The 23,453-nt window shown below is 39.5% G+C and overlaps 2 protein-coding genes across 3 annotated transcripts; one reads left to right on the plus strand and one right to left on the minus strand.

Moving 5' to 3' along the window:
* Nucleotides 1-343: 343 nt before the first annotated feature.
* ATP6AP2 (ATPase H+ transporting accessory protein 2) lies at nucleotides 344-10,981 on the plus strand. Its single transcript, XM_053457453.1, has 9 exons — nucleotides 344-518; nucleotides 3,913-4,040; nucleotides 4,274-4,402; nucleotides 5,223-5,318; nucleotides 6,547-6,684; nucleotides 7,009-7,062; nucleotides 8,512-8,661; nucleotides 9,109-9,228; nucleotides 9,744-10,981. The coding sequence occupies exons 1-9, from the start codon at nucleotides 479-481 to the stop codon at nucleotides 9,936-9,938; spliced, it is 1,050 nt and encodes a 349-aa protein (XP_053313428.1). The 5' UTR covers nucleotides 344-478; the 3' UTR covers nucleotides 9,939-10,981.
* Nucleotides 10,982-11,671: 690 nt separating this feature from the next.
* C2HXorf38 (chromosome 2 CXorf38 homolog) lies at nucleotides 11,672-22,885 on the minus strand. 2 transcript variants are annotated; one of them, XR_008346426.1, is made up of 8 exons: nucleotides 22,623-22,885; nucleotides 21,412-21,546; nucleotides 20,610-20,732; nucleotides 18,995-19,144; nucleotides 17,478-17,675; nucleotides 17,265-17,391; nucleotides 13,227-13,470; nucleotides 12,729-12,943 (listed from the first exon to the last, which is right to left on the minus strand). XR_008346426.1 is itself a non-coding variant. In XM_053457454.1 (7 exons), exons 1-7 carry the CDS (start codon nucleotides 22,824-22,826, stop codon nucleotides 11,833-11,835), a joined length of 948 nt encoding a protein of 315 aa, XP_053313429.1. In that variant the 5' UTR covers nucleotides 22,827-22,885; the 3' UTR covers nucleotides 11,672-11,832. The 2 variants fall into 2 exon arrangements, 1 of the variants encoding a protein (XP_053313429.1); XM_053457454.1 differs by lacking the exons at nucleotides 12,729-12,943; nucleotides 13,227-13,470 and adding an exon at nucleotides 11,672-11,843.
* Between the last annotated feature and the right edge of the window lie 568 nt (nucleotides 22,886-23,453).

Here is a 23,453-nt window from a genome sequence, read left to right on the forward strand (position 1 = left end):
CCATTCAACCTAACCCATATTAGTTTGCCAACTGGGTTCAACACTGAACCATTAACAACTGTTAAATACATCATACAGTTAGACAAACACCCTATAACAGAAAAGTAAATCTCCTTCACTATTTTAAATATTGGGTGGCGTGAGGTAATACAAAGCGCATAACGCATCCATTTTGCTTCCTCCCTCTCCCGACCATTTCCTCAATCACACCTCCCCGACCCGCCTTTCTAGGGGGGGTAATCATGTGACAGGCATGCGAACCTCCCCTTGCACTGCTACACGTTCACGTGATTGAAAATGTCTTGGGTAATATGCCGGGGCGCGTTGTCATTGGCTGATGCTGCTGTCTGTCACGCACTCCAGGAAGACCCCCTCTGCTTCTCCTTCTTCTCCATCGGTCAGTCTGGAGATGCAGGTCTTATTCATCTAGATATTTACAGTCAGTGCGGGTATTTGTCTGATCACATCCACCGGAGCGATGCTGTCCTTCATGCTGGGCCTGTCTGCGATCATAGCAGGTAATGCTTATGTTTAAATGCTGGTTTATACCTGCATCAGCGGTGAAACGATCACAGTATATATATATATTTGATAATAGCTAAAGCCATCATACAGAGTTACTGGCGAGCCACCGACCCTATATATATATACACACACACACACACACACACACATACACACACACACACACACACACACACACACACACACACACACACACACACACATATATATATTATGGTATATCACAGGTTGCAGTCGACTCTGTGGGCAGTAGGGCAGAATGTTCTCTTTGATACTACCAGTGCTGCCAGTAAATACTAGGCAGTATATACATGGTGTTTTAAAGAAATGTGGAAGTCACTACTTTGTGATGAAATCATTCCTGGTATGGAAACACATGAAAGGCCTGATCATTTTTGTTCTCTAGATGTGCCTTGGTGATTACAGTTTGGCCTGATGCTGGCACACATACAGGTCTTCTTGAAGGTGATCAAGGAGGTTCAGATACAGAACATTGTGTGGGTGCCATGCACTGGATATCTAATGCTAACTGTGTCCAATTAACCCCTTGGCTTCATCTGAAGCACTGCCTCAGGTGCCTGCTCCATAATCTGAGAAATGCAGTTCTACAGATTTTTTTTCAATGTTTTTGTCATTTTTGTGATGGGAAGGTCTGTTTCCCAAGGTCAGGAATACTTCATTTTCATCATGTCTGGTGAGATCCTGATTATTTCTCAAGAGATTTTGGATTGCTGTGGTGTCATTGGACAGAATGTGTAATATACATAAAAAATATGGTCTTAAGTAGTTAATTAAAATGAAATGTTCATAAAATAATGAAAATTTCTTCTTTTAAATGTAACATTTTATAGTTCAAAACCCTAGTACCAAGTAAACAAAAAATAAATAAAAAGCTATTCAACATTACATTACAATAAGTTTGTAATATCATTGTTTTAAAGTCAGAAAATAAATATTAAATATATATAAATATTGGCAAATATGTCAATGCTATTCTTTTTCTGATGACCACTTCTCAAGTGCCGTCACTTTCCGTGTCAGATTTCCCTGTAAACTTATGCAGTAGTTTGGGGTCACTCAGAAATGTCCTTGTTTTTGACAGAATGGACATTTTGTCCATTAAAATAACAGGAAATGGATGAGAAATACAGTGTTAACGTTGTAGATGACTATTGTAGCTGATTTTTAATGAAATATCTTCATAGATGTAAAGAGGCCCTTTACCACTCCTGTGTTCCAGTGGCACTTTGTGTTCGCTAATCCAAATTTAAAAGGCTAATTAGATAATTAGAAAACTCTTGACATTATGTTACACAGCTGCAAATTTCCATGGAAAGAGCTAAGTGACCCCAAACCTTTGAACAGTAGTGTAATTTTATTAATGCAGATCTATCTGTTAATAATTGTATGCGAAAGACCGTTCCTTAAGTTATTTTCATTTGGTTGTAGAAGGTTTAACAGACGTATAAGTAACGTTTGCACAATCCTTTTTCTCAAGCATGAAAGATATTACTGTATCCCTAAAGGGATGTGAACACTGTTAAAGTTCCCCTGCTTAATGTGACATGGTTATTTAGAATGGTTTATCTGCTGGGGCGAGACGGTGGTCACGTGACTGCTTCTGCATGAATCACATGACCTAGGTAGTTGTTATACATGATTCCGGTAAAGTTTAATTTCTGCTGTTTAGGACTGATACATCTTGATCTGAAAAGGGGGTGGATCTGTTTTAATCATGCAGGTTTTCGTTCCTATTTCCTAGAGCTGCTGGGCATTGTCAAATGCCACTGGCAACCCGCAGCGCCAAGTATTCTTCTTTTCATAAAAAGTTATGTATAATACATAATTATGTATTATTGTATCTGGTGCTCAGAGCTGTGATTACAATAGTATCTTCTTTATTTTAATAATAATAATGGGTGCATATTCCTGTATTCTTTTGTAGATAGGCTTATCGAACTCCTTGTGATCCATTTTTTTCATCATATTGTATTTTGTATTTGATTAGGACATCTAAGACGTAACTTAATATTTATTTTTAAAGCAAACTTACAATCTTAGACATACCAATACTTTGTTTTCTAGTTATATAGCTTTAATATAACTCCAGTTTTTTTCTAAATTCATTTTTACATCTGAAATTTCCAGATTAGATGTTAAGAGCCTATTGCTCACACACCAGCAGTGCTATGTTATTTACGTTTAGGCGGTGTGTACACATACAATGCATTGTTTACAGTACACTATGAGTTTTGGCTTTTCAAGGGCACCTCCTATCTAGGTTAGGTCTGTTGTATCTTGTGTTTATTTCTACTAGTCCCAGGGAGATCCAGAAAGAGCCACCTGCTCACAACAGTATCTGGATTTGTCTTGTCCCCTCTGTTAGAATGTAGTCTGCTTACTTATTTATTATCCCTTTGAAGTGCTACTTCAAATTATATTTCTGGTTCTAAAATGAAAACCAATCAAAAATATTGGTTAAGGCAATAACAAGGTCTTTTTGCCACTACTTGGGGCATTTTCTTTTTTTTTTTGTGGAAAATACATAAGTAGAACTTGTATGAATACAACTACAGCCATAGGGATCAATGTAAAGTAGTACGAGACGCAACATGTCATCCTTAAAATTATAAAATCCAGGGCAACATAGCTCGTGTTGTTCACACAGCCTATGTAATGAAGCACATTAAATCACATTGCATTATTTTTTGCTACGTAACTTTACAGCTATATCTTGATAGCTAGCTAGTTTTTTTAGTGATGGGCAACCAGCCTAGTGTCCTTTTTGGAGTTGATGCAGTCATTAAAAACATCAGTAATGTAGTGCAAATAATCATGTTGACTGTAAATCTCACTGTTTACTGTTAACAGCTGTCTCTGCTGTTTTGTAGAAACAGTGGTTTCTTGTTAAACAGGTTGCTTGGCGTGTATCAGCAAGAGTGGTAAAACTCTACCACCATTGTTTTCCACCCCCAAATATTAGCCACAGCAATTGAAATGTTAACTACTTACTGTACATATAAACATTGTATTGATCTAGAAAGCAATTTATTTTCTTGGTTCTCAAGCATTAAGGCAGAATTGTAATACGCAAGCAGTGAGTCGTTCTCTCCAATGTCAGTTATGAAAGCCTGCGGTCTTACTCTAATGAATGAGTGCTGTGTTCACAGAAGGCTAGCAGTTATAACATGTGGGATAAAACTGCTGTTTTATTTTATTATTGTCAAGCGTTGTTCTACTTGTTAAAAAGAAGAGGCACTAGAACTAACAAATTGGGAGATAATGGATCTGGGATGGTTTTTACAGTAGTATGTGTCTTTTCATTATATATAATAGGGTTGTGGCTTTTCAATAACTATCTAATTTTTATTTTGTTTTTTTGTTCAGTTTCATCGGCTGACTTTACTGTACTTAAGTCGCCGCAGAGCCAGATATTTCAAAAGGGTGATTGGCCACTTCCAGGAGAACGCATTCCAGATGTGATTGCTTTGTCAATGGGGTTTTCTGTTGAGGAGGTAAGTCTTCTATTGCCAGCATGCCCAGTTCTTAAATGAATTATATATAGTTCACCAGGTTTCACAAGAAAACTGCTAACTGGCCCTTCCAGGCTATAGGGAAGTGCAAGAGTTGTTTGTTAGTTATGCACAGTTAGTGCATTACTTACACCAAATTGTCTTTTGCATTATTTTGTGGATAGGATTGTTAATTGTTTAGTAAATAATACATATTTCCTATGTTTTTTCAATAGGATCTCTCTTGGCCTGGTTTAGGAGTTGGCAACCTTTTTCAGCGTCCACGTGCCACAGTCCTGGTGACAGTAACTGGTGTGGATAAATTGCCACTAACCGGAAGTGGAATGTCTTATCCTGTAGAAAATGTGAGTATTTTGACCTTTATTCTGATGACGGATGTCTAATTATTAATCCAGCATAAACTGGATTATGTTTTCACAGCTTGATGCGAAAGACAGTTCCCAACAAAGACATTTTACCCATAATGCATACATGTTAAAAATATATATATATTTTATCAAATCTTTACTATAAGAATGGTAAAAATATGGAAGTCTGGTAGACTTAAACAGTAGCCACCTAAACGAGAGGTTAGTAGCTTTTTCTTTTCATATTTAAAATAAAAGCCATGGTCAACAGAATCAATAAAAACTCTGTACAGACAAGAAAAAATACTTTGGAACCATGATGATGTTCTTGTTAAGAAATTTGGGAAGGCCTGTTATGAAACAATGGGCAAATAAGATCCACCCAATACATGTAGTCTGTCCATTTTCCCTGCTGCAACATATTTAAATGTTTGTATTACATCCCCAATCTCGCTTTTCTAAGTTATACATAAGTGAGAACCCTTAGTCTTTCCTGATAATTTTTTATCCTGCAAACCATGCATCTTAGAAGCTCTTCTTCTAAACTCTCTAGAATGTCTATATGCTTCTAGAGATCAGGTCTCCAGAAATGTACACAATAATCTAGGTGGCATCTGTAAATATCTCTAGCTATACAACCAGCACACTGTTTGCTTTTCCAGACACTTTGGTACATTTCCTGCTTTACCTTCATATTTTAACTTGGTGATCCTTCAGTGTTTAGGTCTTACAGCTGAGAACCATACATTGATTGTAGAAATTCTGTATTGGATAGGTTTTTTTTATCTCTGATATTTTTTCTCCTTTTCCCCTCCAGGCTGTGCCTTACAGTGTTGACAGCGTTGTGAATTCCATCCATTTGCTGTTCTCTGAAGAAATGCCTGTTGTCCTACAACTTGCTCCCATAGAGGAAGTAAGAATTTTGCTAGATATTGTAACATCCTGGACTTAATAGGATACCTGCCTTGGTTCAGGGTTGGCGATTTGTTAACATTACTTGGCTTCGTTAAAGTAAGCTATTTATGTTGAAGGTCATCCTATATTACAGGGGTGTCCAAGTTTTTTTCTGTAGTGGCCCACTTCATCAGAAATGTGTGTGTGCGTGGGAGAGAAAATATGACCTTTAAGCTTTTGATCAACTTTTATATGTCATTCTATCAATACTAATTTACTTAAACAGTAAAATAAAGGCAGTCCACAAACCATTTAAAACAAGTTTAGCCAAATAAAACTGCAGGAGGCTGAAGCACACTGTGGGTACAAGCTGGATTTAAGCTGGCTGACACACACTGAGTTGATCAGGGCCGGATCAAGAGCATCACGGGCCTGGTGCTGAGGATTTTGGTGGCCATTTTATGGGAAAAAATAAAATAGACAGAATCTTAACTCATCGGCATCCATGTGTCCTGGATAAAGATTACATCTTGGCAGATAATACAAGATACAATCTTATGTGATGGGATTGGGAGTACATAAATTCACTAAAAAAAAGTCATCATACACAGATGAAACAGAGTAAATAACGCAAATAATACTTTTCCTCCCACTGATTTCTGGGCCAAGAAAGTTTTGTCCTCTGAAGTGACTACAAATTCAGGAGGGCGTTTTATCTCTGGTTAAGTAAAAATTAAATAGTTCTATTTATTCCTGCAGTAACTAAGGTGCCAGGAAACAGACAACCAAACACACACACGCCAGGACAGGCTCTGCCACACCGACCCCCAAACACACCAGGACAGGCTCTGCCACACCGACACCCAAACACACACACACCAGGACACGCTCTGCCACACCGACACCCAAAAAAACCTTGTGAATTGCCCCCTTTTGTGCATTTATGCCCCCACACCCTTGTGTATTGATTTATGTAATGCCCCCACCCCTTTTGTATTGGTTAATGTGATGCCCAACCATCCTCTTGGAGGCGGTCTCACAGCCTTTGAACTTTGCAGCCGTGCCGCCGCTTTGAATGTGGTCTACCGGCCCATTGAGAAATTTAGCCCGCGGGCCGCACGTTGGACGCCCCTGCTATATTAGAACTACAGGGAAAAGCAGCAGAAATGTAGTTTCAAATATTGTAAGTAAACTATATTATTTCAGTATAAAAGTGTACTAAAACTTGTGTATTTATGTTACTCTAGAGAGTATACATGGTTGGTAAGGCCAATACCGTATTTGAGGATCTTTCAGTGACTTTAAGACAGCTAAGGAGCCGCTTGGAACAGGACAACTCCATTCTCTCATCCCTACCACTCAGTTCTTTGTACAAAAATGATGAGGTAAGTCTCTCCTTTCCCCTCTCTCTCTCTTTCTCATATATATTTTTTTCTGAACAGAGGTTAATAAATACCTAGATTCTTTCACATTTGAGGTACCTCTACATAGAATCAACATTTAAATGTTTAGTTTTACTGTGTTTTAGTTATGTTTCCCCATTAAAATAGTTGTGAGCAGACACAACCTAAGTATGCACAATGGATTATTGATAAAACTCTCCTTATGAAGAAGGGAGGAGATCATATGCATGGCACAATTCAGTATAATCCATTATATAAGCAGTCATCATATTTGTACCAATGCACATTCTTCCTTTTTTTCTGTAGACTGATAGGTTGTTTCTTTCTGAACTGCAAGTACTACAAGATATCCCTGCTTTGGTAAGTTAAATATAAGTATATGTTTTTGGGATTTATCTTTTTTACTTCTAAATGTGTTTTAATCTGCACCTCCCTTTATAGTCTAATTAATTTCACACTACAAAAGCAGCTAGCACTATAATTAAATGTAAAGTATGTAGGTTTAAGCTATAAAAATTATTTGCTTACCTTTCAAAAGTATAAAGTTTGTCTGTTTGGTCTCCTTATGTTTGTTGTCTTTTGCATTAATGACCTCGTACATAAATTTCTACATCGCAAAACTCCTACATCGCAACTGCATATTGGCCCTTTACAAGATAGAACACAAAAATAATGAATTTTGACAGTAGATCCATTTTGCTTGTTAGGTCTGGCCTTTTTTTTTGTTTTTTCCCCCTGCTGTAAAGATTCAAACCTAATCAATCCTTGGCTCATCTTAGATCCAGTATAGCCAAAACATTATAGATGCTTGAACTAGCAAAGTTTTAGTGATGTGATGTATCAAACCTATAGCATGCTCACCAAAATTTCCCTCTTGGATCCTGGGATAAAGGGGGCGGGGTCAACTCTACTTGACCCTGCAGAATAAAGCTTTCTAGGCTCCCGCAGTTTTTAATCCCGCTCCCGCAATGTGGGTGTTCCGCTCCCGCCACTTTTGTGGCCAATCCCGCCCGCTCCCGCCACATTTGTGGCCAATCATGCCCGCCTCCTTACCTGATTTCCCGCGCAGTCCCGCGCGGCTGCCCTCGAGTTGTTCCCTCACGGTGTCTCTTCTCTTGCTCCGCCCAGGAACAAGGCGGAGTCACAGGAAGTGACGTCACATCACGTGACTCCGTTTTGTTCCTGGGCGGAGCAAGCTAGGAGACACTGTAAGGGAGCAGCAAGAAGGCAGCCTTGCGGGACTGCGCGGGATTACCGGGACCCGCAGGTACAGTGCCTGACCGCCCGCTCCCACCCGCAGCCCCAGCAAGACCGCCCGCGCCCGCAAGTTTTTTGGCGGGACCCGCCTCCCAGTACAGTCCTCTAGTTTGGAGCTCATTTTTAGGAGTTGATGGGACAGGATACCAAAAAAAGGGGGGACTGTCCCAGGAAACTTGGGACTGTTGGCAGGTATGCTATAGTACAAGATTGGTAGATTTATTAAAGCTGTTTAGCTGACATTCCTCAGTAACATTGGTTACTGTAGTGATGTGCAGCTGAATTCAGTATAAATATATTGGCGCATTTCTTTATTTTTAATTGCTCTATAAGGTATTGATGCCCAAGAGCCGTGCTGAAAACCACATCGCCAACATTTATACTAACCAGATGCCATACTTTATATGTAAAACAATATATTCTAAGAGTGTGATTTTACTTTATATTATGCATGCATGTACCAAGCCCTGAAAATGTCCAGTAGCCTGGAAAGAAACATCTAGATGCGTCAATGATCTGATAAAAATAATCCTACTGTCCCTATTTGTATAGCTGTCTCGGCACAAGCATCTAGCCAAGGATAATGCCCCTGATATTTATTCTCTGGAACTGACTGGCCTGGAGGAGATCAAAAAACGTTATGGAGAAGATTCCGTGAAGTTTAAAGATGCAGCTCAGATCCTTTCTGACGTCCTGCAGAAGGTACCTTAAAAGGAATGCATTTATTCTTCCAATTTGTGGAACATCATAGATATGTACATAAACACACATCTAAGATGATCAGTTTCATATATAATATGACTAACTTCTGTAACATATAACATTGTATATGATTGATGTAAATGTTTTTATAACGTGTGTATATTTCTAATATTGAGAACCCTACCCAACATTATATTGGTTCAGTGCCCTTGCCTTACTTTAATAAACTGTCAATAGTTGAGTATACAGATACCATTGATTTCCCAAAACATCATCAACTGAAATATTGAATAATCTGTGTTTAAACATTAAAACTTTAGTTCTCTAGGCACTGGGGATTTTTAAATCAAGGACCCCTGTAGACCACGCGTTGTGTATAATTTCTTAATGAACGTCACCAGTATGATCATTGTGCCTGGACTTGCATGCTAACACTGTGTTTTGCAGTTTGCAGATGACATGTACAGTATTTATGGCGGTAATGCGATTGTTGACATTGTGACTGTCGAATCATTTGAGACACCCCTTGTCAGGAAAAGCCGCTCTATTTTGGCATCTGAAGCAATTGTAAGTAGCATAAAGCATATATTTGTTCAATTTATTTTAAACAAAGGCACCCCCCTCTTTGGTACATAGAATATTCCAAAATAAAAATACAAAGAGAATAAAATTGAAATTAGTTGTCTCTGTCTCTTGTATGAAAAAGATCTGAGTTGTGCAAAAGTATAAGGGGGATGCACTGTCCAACACTGCGCCCCATCTAGAAGATGGTTCTTCAGTTAAGCCAGTGTAACAGTAGTGATATGTACATAGAAGGGGTAATAGAAATGGAGTGAGGGCAGAGGAAAGAAACCGCAAGGCTGTAGTTGATGGTCTGGTTAGGTATTATCCAATATCTCCAGGATGCAAATGCTGTATGTGAGCACTCCCAGGAGGCTAGAACAAGTATAACCTTACACCCAAATTGTAAAGCTCCTCGCAGGGTAGAGAATATATTGTTTGTTACATTTTGAGTTGCATTATAATAAAAGCAATGGCTGATTTCCTGCATCCCTTTAACAAACTTCTGTTTCATACTCTAGAGCAACCCTGGCAGTCCCTATAACCTCGCCTACGAATACAACTTTAACTACGCAGTTGTTTTCAACATTATCCTGTGGATGATGATTGGACTTGCCTTAGCTGTCATCGCTATCTCCTACAACCTTTGGAATATGGATCCTGGCTACGATAGCATCATTTACAGGATGACCAACCAGAAGATCCGAATGGACTAACTTTCACGTTTCCATGTATATTTAATGAAATAATTGAATTTCCAAATGAATTCTTTGTTTTAAATGAGGTGTCCTTGACTGTACACTTGCCATTTTTCTTTGAATTGTGCTAGTTAACTGTTCTACCTGAATGCTCTGCTCATGCCAGAAATCAGTAATCACCCAGTGGTTATGGATATTTACATGTAGTTCCAAAAGCCTCATTTCAAGCTGGTGAATAGGCTTTATAGACCTGTATAGGGGATTACCTTTTAGTAGGGTGTTACTAGTTACCATTTCTCTCGACACTGGAGCAACTGAAAATGCATTATACAATATTTATTCAGAAATAGGGAGCAGATCATCACAAACTTTTTTTCCTTTGTACTATGCTTTGTGTGGTAAATTGCACTGTTTCCAAAAAAAAAACCCCTTGTAAGACTTGTAATTAAAAAAAAAAAAAAAAAAAGGGTAAGGTAAAACTATTTAAAAAAAAAAGTTTTGATTAAGTTACCTTTATTTTTCTGTAAAGCCTATCCATCAGCATCATTATTCCTTCTTGAATGTCGTAATGGCAATCCAGCTTTAGTTAAATGCATAGATGTCGCACAACAAGACCATGTATTGTGTATTGATGCCTCTTTTTTCAGGACATAAAATAAATTTTTGAAAATCTTCACTAGGATGTCAGAATTGAAGTATATATTTATTGTGCGTGCCGGATGTGAACATGACAGAATTTCAATTAATTTTCCAGTTCTGATGGTATTCTGTGCTATTCTTTGCAGACTCTACCAGACCGTGTTGTTCGTTATACATGGCTGTAAATGTTTTAGTTTGTAACTATTAAAATGGAATGGAAAATTTATGGTGTATTTATATATTGCTAAACTTAACCAATATTAATTTGCCCAGTAGATTAGTATTGTTAATCCATTGGTACCAATGTAATGTGTATACACTCCTCTTGTATGTTTTACCCTTTAAAGAGCCTACAATCACCATGTCAAGGAGACAGATATGCAAAGCTGTACCATATTCTAGTAAATGATTTGCCTACCAAAGCTGTGACTTATTTGTTGTGGTTATTTCCTGCTGATTCTCATTGATGTTAGTGACGTGCACATGTAGATTGAAATTCTGCTTAGAGATACGCTCCAAAAGTATATGGGCATGTGTATTGGCCTTTTGAATTACTGCTGGGGTTTATTTAATAAAGGGATACTTTACAGGAGAGTTGCGTTTCAGCTCCTTGACTTCGCTATACATTATACAGGGCCAATGTCGGTGAGCTCCTGGTGTGAGAAGAGCTTTTGGATGAGGCAAATCTTTAACCTGGTTAATAATTATTTCTAATGAGATATTTACTTATAAAAGTGTTCAAATTCAGCAGAGTAAGTGGTACAGTGTCTTTAACTGCATATTACTTTAAGGCTTATGAAATGGACCAGTGAGTTTTCATTTTAAGTTTCATGAAAAGTAAGGTAAATTGAAACATGGATTTTTTTTTTCTCGGGATCCATGGAGTAATAAGAACTATGTAACAGACTTAACAAAGACATAGTGTTTTTTAATACAACATATTGCAAAAGGCACAGAAAAGGGCAACTGAAAATGCATTATAATTATACAATATTTGCTCAGAAAAAAAAATGCTCTGTTGGGCTAATAGGATAATTTAGACATAGGAAATAAGTAAATGTTTTATGTACAAAAAGTTAATCTGATTAGCTGTAAAAATATGCAATATCCACTTTATATTTTTTAAGAGATTTAAAGTAACCATCAATGAGTTCCAAGTCCCATCGTATAAAAACCTTGTCCACATGTAATGCTTCCCAGTTTTGGCATTAAACTTTTATTTAAAAGGTTATGCAGTATAATGTCTTCTTTCTTCTGCACAAATTTTCCTTAGTTATGGACAACCTAAGTAAAAGAAAAATATAAGTATGAAAAATGGATAATGAAGTTTCCATCTTACCTAAAAGAAATTGTGGTCTACCTTATCCAGTGGTAAAGGCTGAATGCTTAGGATGTAGGCAAGATTTCCATTATGAGTCCTATGTAACTTGTCGCCTGCCTCAATCCTCATTCAGCCTGTGACCGCTTTATTCCAACCTCTTGTTTTATCTATTTCAACTTTTAGTTCCCCTTTCCTCCCCACTCTTACCCAGTTGTCTATTTCAGTTACCTTTTGCTGCGCAGCTTCTCCTCTATGCTAATTTTTACCATTGTAAACCTACCTCTCTTCATTCTCATTCTTGCCATTTGTCATCTCCCTCTTCCCATTCGTATCCTCACAGCTTGTTCAATCTCTTTCTATCCTTTTGTGTCGGCATGCCCTTCCCACCTTGTTTGCTCACATGCTCAACCCTATTTCCCAGATTCCCTGGTTTAGGAGCGAAGAGTCCAAATAGGCAGCTAGGGATAACACTTTTATTCTTAGGAATGGGCCCACTTTGCTATACAGTCATACTCCCTTTGGTTGCAAATCAGTATTAAAGGTACCAAATGCTATGCATCTATTCACTAAACCTTGATTTAGGTACCCAAAGAATGCACTATTCATCTAATAGTATTTATTTTTGATATTACTAAATCAATAAAGACCTTACTAAAATCAACAAGACCTTAAGCTGAATAACAACTTTTATCCTTCCTGACTGGATAACCTCACTTTACCATTTCTCTCATTTTATTAAATTACAAATGTTGCAATTACATTTTATTCTGTATAATATTTTATTTTAAACACAAAGTCAAATTCAATCATTGTAAGGTAACATTTATTTTATTTTTGTAATGTTTACATTTAAATACAAATCTAAAATATGTAGTCTGTATACTACTACTTTTGCATGCGGTGTCAGAGTGATTTGGCCCATTCTTCTTGGCATATCTGCTCCTGGTTATTTAGGTTGATTTAGATGTTGCTTGTGGACCTCAATTTTCAAAGTGCCACAGATTCTGAAACTTTAATCCTCACAAAAGTACCACTTTGTAACCTTCTCTACAACCCTTAACCCCTTCAAGACCGGAACGTACTTGGTACTTCCTGGTCATACGTCACCGCCAGACCGGGACGTACCAGGTACGCCATCGATGATGTGCGATCCAGCGGCGCTATGAACGCTGGAATCGCGAGGGGTGGCTGCTACTGACCGCTGGGTGTCCCCAGCGATCCGTAGCAGCCACTCCCCCTCAATTCCGTGCACGTGATCGCTTTGAAGCGAATTAAAATATTTTTAAAAAACTGCGGTCTTCAAGGGAAGACGCAGTACGCAAATGCCAGTCTGGAAGGGGTTAAACCCTTCTGTCTTCTACAAGTATGTCCCAATATCTCTGTAGTCTCCGTTCTGTAAACATGGTGTCTGAAACCAGCGGAGGACAGCACCTTCCCGTTTGGTCTGAAGTCTAGCTGGAAGGGGCGATGCTGGAGTGATTATGTTTCTTCGTGATGCAGTAGTCTATGCACAGAGTGGACCAGGAGGTAAGTACGCCGATGGAAAACTGCATGTATTATTTCCAGCACGCTACTTCACCTAAAAAGTACCTGCAAAGCACACTTAAGTAGGTACCATACCGACTACATAACTATACCACAAAATAAATAAACCTCTTGGACCACGTGCACTGTAATTCTGGCTGACATTCCCTATAGAAGCTGCTCTTGCTAAAGAAACACATGATCTCCATGTGGCAAAATTCCGAGAGCATTTCTTTTTTCTGATCCTTACGTATGAACAGCTTTATTGTTGTTTATTGACTTCTGTGTAGATCCCCTGATTCTGCGTATAGATTTTATACCTCACAATTTGTCTCTAAAAAAAGGAACATTTTTAGATTTATTTCTATAACCAGTTATTGGTGGGAGCAAATGTGGATACTGTCTCATAGTCAGACTCTGACGTAAGACCGGACATGTCATCCGAGATATACATTAAAGTCAATAAACAAATAACAATAAAAACTAATAATATCTATAGCTTTTTTAATCGTTTCCTCTAAAAAAAAAACTTTTATTACTATCAAAGATTTGTCATTTGTTCCCAGTCTGAATTCTAACTAATTCACTTGGGTAAATGACTCAAACTTGTGTGCTCGAAAGTTATTGCTGCAGGCAACTGCCACTATTCAGGTACTGCGATCAGCAATACAAGGCAATGGAGCCCTGATCTCGACATTTTTGTCAACTGATCATTAAATAACGTTGTGTTTTTCTGTTTAAAGACACGTTATATTACATAGATACATATACACACACACACATATACTTATTATATATTTCTTACAAATACTCACATGCTTACATACACACAGTTACACACTAACATACTCACTGGCCACTTTATTAGGTATCCCTTTTCAATTGCATGTTAATAGAAATAGCTAATCAGCCAATCACATGGCAGCAACTCAACGCACTTAGGCATGTAGACGTGGTCAAGAAGTCATCAGAATGGGGAACAAAGGAGATTTAAGTGACCAATGGTTGTTGGTGCCAGATGGGCTGGTCTGAGAATTTCAGAAACTGCTGATCTGCTGGAATTTTCATGCACAACCATCTCTAGGGTTTACAGAGAATAGTCAGAAAAAGTGAAAATATCCAGCGAGCGGGGGTTGTGTGGACTAAAATCCCTTGTTGATGTCAGAGGTCAGAGGAGAATGGGCTTACTGGCTCGAGATGATAGAAAGGCAACAGTAACTCAAATAACCGCTCGTTACAACCATGGTATGCAGAATACCATCTCCGAACGCACAACACATCGAACCTTGAAGCAGATGGGCTACAGCAGCAGAAGACCACACTGGGTGCCAATCCTGTCAGCCAAGAATGGAGACTACAAAAATCGGATAATGGAAGACTGGAAGAACGTTACCTGGTCTAATGAGTCTCGATTCCAGGTGAGACATTCAGATGGCAGGGTCAGACTTTGGTGTAAACAACATGAAATAACATGCTGGTGGTGTTATGGTGTGGGGAACATTTTCTTGGAACACTTTGGGCCCCTTAGTACCAATTGAGCATCATTTAAACACAATGGCCTACCTGAGTATTGTTGCTGACCATGTCCTTCCCTTTATGACCACAGTGTACCCATCTTCTGATGGCTACTTCCAGCAGGATAATGCACCATGTCACAAAGCTCACATCATCTCAAACTGGTTTCTAAAACATGACAACGAGTTCTCTGTACTCCAATGGCTTCCACAGTCACCAGACCTTAATCCAATAGAGCACCTTTGGGAAGTGCAGCCGACAAATATGCAGCAACTGCGTGATGCCATCATGTCCACATGGACCAAAATCTCTCCGGAATGTATCCATCACCTTGTAGAAAGTATGCCACTAAGAATGAAGGCAGTTCTGAAGGCAAAAAGGGGATCCAACCCGTTATTAGCAAGGTGTACCTAATAAGGTGGCCAGTGAGTGTATATACAAAAAGGGGAGCTCACAACCTAATCATAAATGGCACACACTCAGATTCCCGAGTTGCTGTTAGAATAATAATGATAAATAAATTCCGATTCCACTCCTTGGTAAGCAATATAGCCATGAACAATGATATAGGTCATGCCAAACTTGGGGTACTTGGACATAGTGGCAGGCTTTGCGATATATATATGGCCATTTAGTGTGACGGAATTCCAAATATTTATGCCTTAGATAGTCTTTTGGTAGCTGGGTATTCTTTTTATGTCTTTTTGTACCACTGACAAATATACTAACACAGACAATAATATAAGGTACTCACACAGTATGATACACACACACACACAGTATGATACACACACATGTATACACAACATTTTTTTTGTGCCTCCACTTTTATTTGTTCTGGAAGGGGAAGTCACAAGCTCTCCCTCTCAGTCACCAGCTCTCATGATCCCTTGCAAATGTTCACACGCTGGTTATGTCTGAGCACCGGGAAATTACGTCATATTCATGTGCTCAGACTAACGGCAGTGTCAGCTGGTGAGGTGCATGCAGTAATGTATATGTCTGCAAATAACCGTGATCGCTTTGCGAATAGAGATTTTGAAGTTACACATTCTTGTGAATAAACAAATTCACAAATACTTAGTTCATGAATAAAGAGGATCTACTGTATATCTATCCTTTATTGTACCCTGCTCATAATGTTTTTTTATGACTAATATGCTGTTTATATACCGTATTGGCTCGAATATAGGCCGCACTTTTTTCCCCCACTTAAAGTTTTTAAAGTGGGGGTGCGGCCTATATTCGGGGTCTAGCGCCCGACGCCCGGGACATGCAGTCCCGGGCGCCGGGCAGGCAGCGGGGTTAAGATACAGATCCCCCGCAGCGGTGCAGGGGACCTGCATCCTTCTCCCCGATACGCTCAGACAGCCTCCCCTGCCAGCACTTCCCACGGGGGGGGGGGTGCCGGCACGGGAGGTTATCTAAGCGTTTTACCTCTGCCCACCCCCGACTTACCGGAGCAGACTCCCGGGTGTCTTGCTGGCAGCGGGGTTAAGATACAGATCCCCCGCAGCAGGGGACCTGCATCCTTCTCCCCGATACGCTCAGACAGCCTCCCCTGCCAGCACTTCCCACGGGGGGGGGGGGTGCCGGCACGGGAGGTTATCTAAGCGTTTTACCTCTGCCCACCCCCGACTTACCGGAGCAGACTCCCGGGTGTCTTGCTGGACCGGCGGGAGACATCTACGCAATACGCGTATGCAACTTCCGGTACCGGTACCGGAAGTTGCATACGCGTATTGCGTAGATGTCCCTCGCCGGCCCCGCAAGACACCCGGGAGTCTGCTCCGGTAAGTCGAGGAGGGGGGGGGCAGATAAGGACAGCGGCAGCGTATCGCGGGGAGGGAGGACAGCGGCAGCGTATCGCGGGGAGGGAGGACAGCGGCAGCGTATCGCGGGGAGGGAGGACAGCGGCAGCGTATCGCGGGGAGGGAGGACAGCGGCAGCGTATCGCGGGGAGGGAGGACAGCGGCAGCGTATCTCGGGGAGGGAGGACAGCGGCAGCGTATCTCGGGGAGGGAGGACAGTGGCAGCGTATCTCGGGGAGGGAGGACAGTGGCAGCATATCTCGGGGGGGGGACAGAGTGGCAGCATGTTTTTTTTGGTGCTTTTTTAAAGAAAAAAAACTTTTTCTTTAAAAAAGCACCAAACTTTTAGGGTGCGGCCTATATACGGGGGCGGCCTATATCCGAGCCAATACGGTAATTGCAGTTATTGTACCTGCCCTTAAATATGCTGTAAACTGTAAAGTGCTGAGTATATTCTAAGCGCTATAGAAATAAAAAAAATCTTGATATGCCTACATAAATCCAACACATAAACGCACACACATAAACACTCACCTTCTCCTTCCAAACTAACATGTGTTCTTTGCAAAATGTCCAGCTTCTCCAAGGTTGCTTGTAAATTAGACTGGAGATCTACATGTTCAGATAGAAAAGCTTTCACCTTCTGGACAGAGTCAAAGTCCTAAATGGAAAAGTATTGTGAAATATGTGAATACACACTCACAATAATTCCTCTCTTAGGCTAGAAAATAAGATTTTGCTATGTACCTTTTCAGACAATGACTCTTGCTCTTCAACCTGTTCTTCAATCTGTAAATATATTTCTTTGAGCAGCTGTTGTATCAGTTGCTGTTCGGTTTCATACATTATTAACATTGGTATTTCTTCATGGGTTTGCGTGCTTTCCATAACTAGTCCGTCAACTTCGTAACCAAAATCTTCAACAAGCCAGTCTGATTTCAACACCTAAGTTATATTTGTAGCAGAATAAAAAATAAAGGTTACTTTAAAAATAATAACTTAGGAGGCCAATTTTAAGCATTTGTTTAACCCCTTCCAGGCCAATCATGTACACAGTATGTCATGAAAAGATGGCCCTAGAGGACGTATGGGGTACCTGGTACATCATCAGTTAAAAAGCTTTGTTGTGGTTGCAGGGACACCGCTTTTGGAGACCAAAAAACAACTAACATTTCATCTAACAAAATCAAACTGTTTACTATAGAACACTGTACTGGTTTTAATTATACAGATATAATTTTAGAAAAAGTACTACCTATCAAAAGCTCTGCAAGAAAATGTAAATACATATTTTATTAAAACCAAGTCTGCTACACAGATGTGAATCTAATATGCAAAACTATGTTTTGCTTCTGGCATATAGGGGGTTAAAAGGCATATCATAGGACAGAGTGGCATATAGGGGGTATAAGGCATTTCGGGAGACCAAAAAACAACTAACATTTCATCTAACAAAATCAAACTGTTTACTATAGAACACTGTACTGGTTTTAATTATACAGATATAATTTTAGAAAAAGTACTACCTATCAAAAGCTCTGCAAGAAAATGTAAATACATATTTTATTAAAACCAAGTCTGCTACACAGATGTGAATCTAATATGCAAAACTATGTTTTGCTTCTGCCATATAGGGGGTTAAAAGGCTTATCATGGGGCACTCTGCCTCCAGAAAAGCCTTATGCCCCCCATATAACACTCCCCCCCCGACTTACCAGTGCTTCTGACACCCTGGTGTCTAGTGGGGGCAGCGGGTGGAGGCTGCCGGGGCTTCTATGACTGAGCACCGGAAGGTCATGCGACGCTGATGCTCCATTATAGAAGCCCTGCAGAAGTGCCAGCACTTTTGCCGCCGCTCGGTGATAGAATAGCCGGTGGAAGTTCCGGCAGCAGCTGAGGTTACCAGACAGGAGGGCTGCGGTGATCTGGATCTTAGTCTCATAGTCAGACCTGTATTTGAGGTCTGGTTATAAGACGACCTTGATTATAGAAGCCCCGGCGGAAGTGCTGGCAGCGGAGGTTATCTGCACGCATCGGGCAGACGTCTACCGGCTGACCCCTCTAGACACCTGGGAGTCTGGAGGTGCATTGGTAAGTTGGGGGGGGAGTGGCACTTCTAGGGGGCATAAAGCATTTCAGGGGTTATAAAGCAGAGTGGCATATCTGGGAGCAGAGTGGTATATCAGGGGCAGAGGGGCATATCTATATCGAGGCATGTCTGCAACACCGGTGCATCGTGACCCCGTATATATAAAATATCTTACCTCTTGGATTCTTTTACCCTCATCATGGATCCCAGGTACATGTCTGAACTCAAATATCAAATTCTGTAGTCTTTGCCCAAAGTCTTTCAGCCAGTTTGAAGAAACATTCATGTCTGATGAGTGCATTAATTCATTGCGACACTTTATAACCTAAGACGTTAAGAAGTGGCAGAGTGTTCATTACTTGACCAAGCAAACAATGTGCAGAAAAATAAAACTGTGGGCTTTATGGGTTGATGTCAGTTATTTCTGGAAAAATAAAATTTCGGCTTCTAAAGTGTACAAAAGGGCACACAGGTATAACCTGAGGAAACAGAGTGCAAATCTATGAGTTGTTATTTAACAAGGTCTGTGATTAAAAGCATTAAAGTAATCTCTATACAAAATTCATCCATCCTATCCATTGCGGCACAAAAAAGTTTTTTACACGACGGGTCAATTAAATGACTCACGGTATGTTTGGTAATTGGCTTTCTACAAGCAACAAGCAGATATATCTTATAATTGTGATAACGACATCATGTAATATGCATGTTTTATTTTTAATTCCTGGTAATCAGAAGAGATTTACATTATCCTTCCATGGACGACCTGAAAAGCACACTGGTATAGGCATAAGGCTATCCTGTGGACGTAGGACTTCTTAAGGTCTTCCAAAAGGCTGATTTTCAACAGACGGGCAAATGATTGTGCTTAAATGCTGTCACTGTCTGCTTCCAACTTTGACCTCAATACTAAATCCAACTCCTATGTATCTAGGATTTTTGGATCTTTTTAATTTATTGATTTAGCTGGCCACACAGCCTTGATTTCCTGATCTAAAACAGGACTATATATGAAATGTGGTTGGCACTGTATTCACAAGGCGCCAGAGATTTTTGACCCTGCATCTCTGATTTGGTTGAAATAGGACAACAAAAATACTTTTTTTAGTGCCAAGTACCACTGGTTTCACTCACACAGTAATGAGTAACAGTTGGAAATGTAGGTTACCACTGGTATCTGGTTAAATTGGAGCTGGGCAAAATCTGTGCAGAATCAAAAAACAGACAGAAAATTATAGGAGCTAGGAAGGGATGCACCTGCAGAGGTCAATACTTAGGGCTTGTCACAATATCATTGTAGTGCAATGTCAAAAGCCACGAGTGGTGATCTGGCTTCTGCACCTCTGTCCCAGGCTTTGTTTAATTACAGCGTACATTTGCTCAAGGGGTCCATGTATAAAATGGATATAGAGGCAAAAGGTGATCATTGTTAACCTTATTTGCACACGCCTACCCAGAATCTCTTGCAGTTGTTGCAGCACTGCAAGATTTCTGAGGGAAAAACAAGTCTTCTGGCTTGTCTGGTTGGTGTAGACTAGTGCTTAATAATAATAGTAATCAAAAAGTTGATGTAGGAATGTTGGAGGTGCATTAATGAAAATAAAAGGCGACCCCCGAAGAAAATGAAGAAGGGGGCCTGGTGTTCACAGCACCCTTATGGCATGTTGGCACAGTCACTTGTTTTCTTCACTACGTAGCCACTGACCTCAGGGCTTTAAAAAAAAAAGAAAAGTAGTATTCGCTAATAAAGCCCTCAATGTTCCAAAGCAACAACCTTTGAATGTAATTACCTCTCTAACTTTGGATTGGTTGAATTCTCTAAAGCGATCACAGGCATTTATCAGATTGAGGAGTGCAGCTGCATCACACAGTTGTGGTCCTGCCGTGTCTGCGTGTCCACGTGGCATATATACCTACAATAACACAACAATATAACTGAACTGAACTGTACTCAATACATATGGAACAACATCTCACCTGTATAGAACACAGATAACATATCTACACATGTAATTATTTGGCCAAAGTTGTGGAGTCAATAGTGTGTGTGTGTTGGGATACAAAGGGGTTGAAAGTATAACTAAAGCATAGGTGTTTTTGGCAGGGAAAGTCGCCACGTGACTGACAACAATGGTAACCCCCAGGTCTGAAGATAAAGGAGATTTATGGGGAAAAAAATAGATAAAACCAGTTTTGCCAACATTAACCTACATTACTGTATAGAGCCCCGCATTTTATGCTCAACAAGAAAAATAAGTTTTCCTCCTTAACCCATGGAGGAAGCAGGACGCACTACTACAACATGGCTAAATGAATGTATCTTTTTACTTCGGTTTTTTTTTCGAAACAAAATAATAGCATCTATAAATAAGAATGATTTCTTATGTGAAAAATATGGTTTCTGTGAGTAGACTAAATAGGAGGGAATAATGTAAAGTAAAAAAGCCTGCGTCTTTATAGGTTTAATGTCCAACCTGTCCTGATGTCAAAAGATCTGTATTACTGACGCAACCAGAGGAAATAATTACAAATAAAATAATAATAACAAAGAGGCTTGTGTTAACCAACCACGTAGTTAGTGTACATTGTTACCTTGGCAACTTCCCAGTAGTTTGTTGGCCACAATGACGGCTTACAGTTGCCCCAGTGTATTTCACCGTTTTTGTTGGTATGATGTTTTAGAATTATCTTTTTCCACTCTACACATACCGGACAGGCAGGATTAAACTAAAAGGAGGAAAACATAAAAATAATAAGTACACATAAATATTAAATCAGACTCTATAATACAATTAGTCTATTCTATGTTATTTTTCCATCAGATGATACAAAATATTATTGCAATTTTATATTTTTGGCAAATATGACAAGACACTGTGATGTTAAGAAAGTATTTTTAACATAAAATAATGTCAGCAAAATTTGTGTAAAATTTAATCCAATAATTATGCCATTATACCCTCTAATTTCTTCTTATTATTATTATTAGTAGTAGTAGTAGTAGTATTATTATAAAAATCTAAGGTATGTGTAAAGGATAGCATATTATTTGATTTATGTTGATAACCCCTATCTCTTCTCCTCAACAAATGAAATCAGTAACATAGAAGAAATTATTTGATGTATTTAATTTTAAAATTTCTCTTTTTTTGCATTTTAAACAAGCACATAAAGATTGTAAGCTTGTGAGCAATTCCCTCTTTACCTAATGTATGTCTTAGTGTGTCAATTCTAGTTTTGTTAAATGTGTCCATTGCAAGAGGTGCTGCGTAAATCGTTGGGGCTATATAAATAAAATATATTGTTAATAATAACAATAAATAATGAATAAATATTAATACATAATTATATAATATATAATAATAATAAATATTGCAGACAAAAAAAAACTCATATTGACATAGCAGATCATGCTACAGATTCTGAGCACCTGATCATAAGGACATACAGATAATAGGGACAGGAGATCTGGGTTGCTATGCCTGAATGTCAATATACCTGCCAACTGTCCCTCTTCCAGAAGTTCAGCATGTTTGATGGATATGGATGTGTCCACTGTCCTGCGTTCCTCAATGACATATTAAATACAGAGTGGGAAATGTTCTTTTTAAAAAAAAATTAAATGGCATATATAAAAGTTTTTTTCTTCTACATCCCTTAGTAACATAGGTCACCCCGTCTCAAAAATTGTCCCTCTTTAGCAATGTGAAAGGTTCCTTAAGAAGGGGTGTTGTGTATCACCCTTCAAGCTGTTTTTGCCAGTGACAGCAAATGGTTAAAATCCGAGGTGTCTCGGCTCCTACCTGCTTCCCCCTGGCTTTGCATTGACACCTGGTCCGGGGCAGCCCTTGTGGGATCTCCCTGCAAAGCCTCTGGTGAAAGCTCTTCATTTCGGATTCAATGAAAGTCTGCAGGGAGCTTTTCAGGAGACTCAGACAGTAACCGGCTTTAATCCAGTTCTTATACTCCTTGCAGTTCAGCCTGCTCAGTAGGCATCGCATTGCCATGATGAGGCCTTCTTCTTTAAGACTCCCTGAGATTCGGTTATAATGAAACAGAAACCGTAAGTAATTCCGGTGCAGGCTCCACCCAGCAAGCCCCGCACCGAGCATGCCTGCTGCCACTCCGTGGACATTCAGCGCATTTTCCTCTATACTGTATGCTAGGGAGTTATCCACTATCATACCTGACAAGTGTCTTTCTTACTCAAATTCCTCCTTTTCTACTTTTTTTTTTTATGAGGAACAAGTCCCCTTTTGTGACCCAAATCCTTCTGTCTCTCCTCCCCAGGAGTGTTTTCTGGTTATGGGGTTAAAGCCCTGTATATCTCAATAATGTGTAGAAAATTAGTTTTTAAATGTGTTTTTAAAGCGCAGTTAGGGCTTGATTGTAAGCTAACAGGCACGGTGATGGATGCCTGGTGTATCTGTTGCTGAAAATGCCACACTGTACCTAGATCCCAGAAGGTGACTTTAGTCATTTAGTGACTAGCCAGAGATGTTAACCGGCACTAAACCCTGGACTTGCCATTATTTAAAAAAAGTACACATAACTGAGTCACCAACATTCAAGCAGGAAACCATAACATACCAGTATCAAAGGCACCCATTGTGAGGATTATAAATGATCATAGT

The sequence above is a fragment of the Spea bombifrons genome, chromosome 2 (genome assembly GCF_027358695.1).
Source record: "Spea bombifrons isolate aSpeBom1 chromosome 2, aSpeBom1.2.pri, whole genome shotgun sequence".
Lineage (NCBI taxonomy): Eukaryota > Metazoa > Chordata > Amphibia > Anura > Pelobatidae > Spea > Spea bombifrons.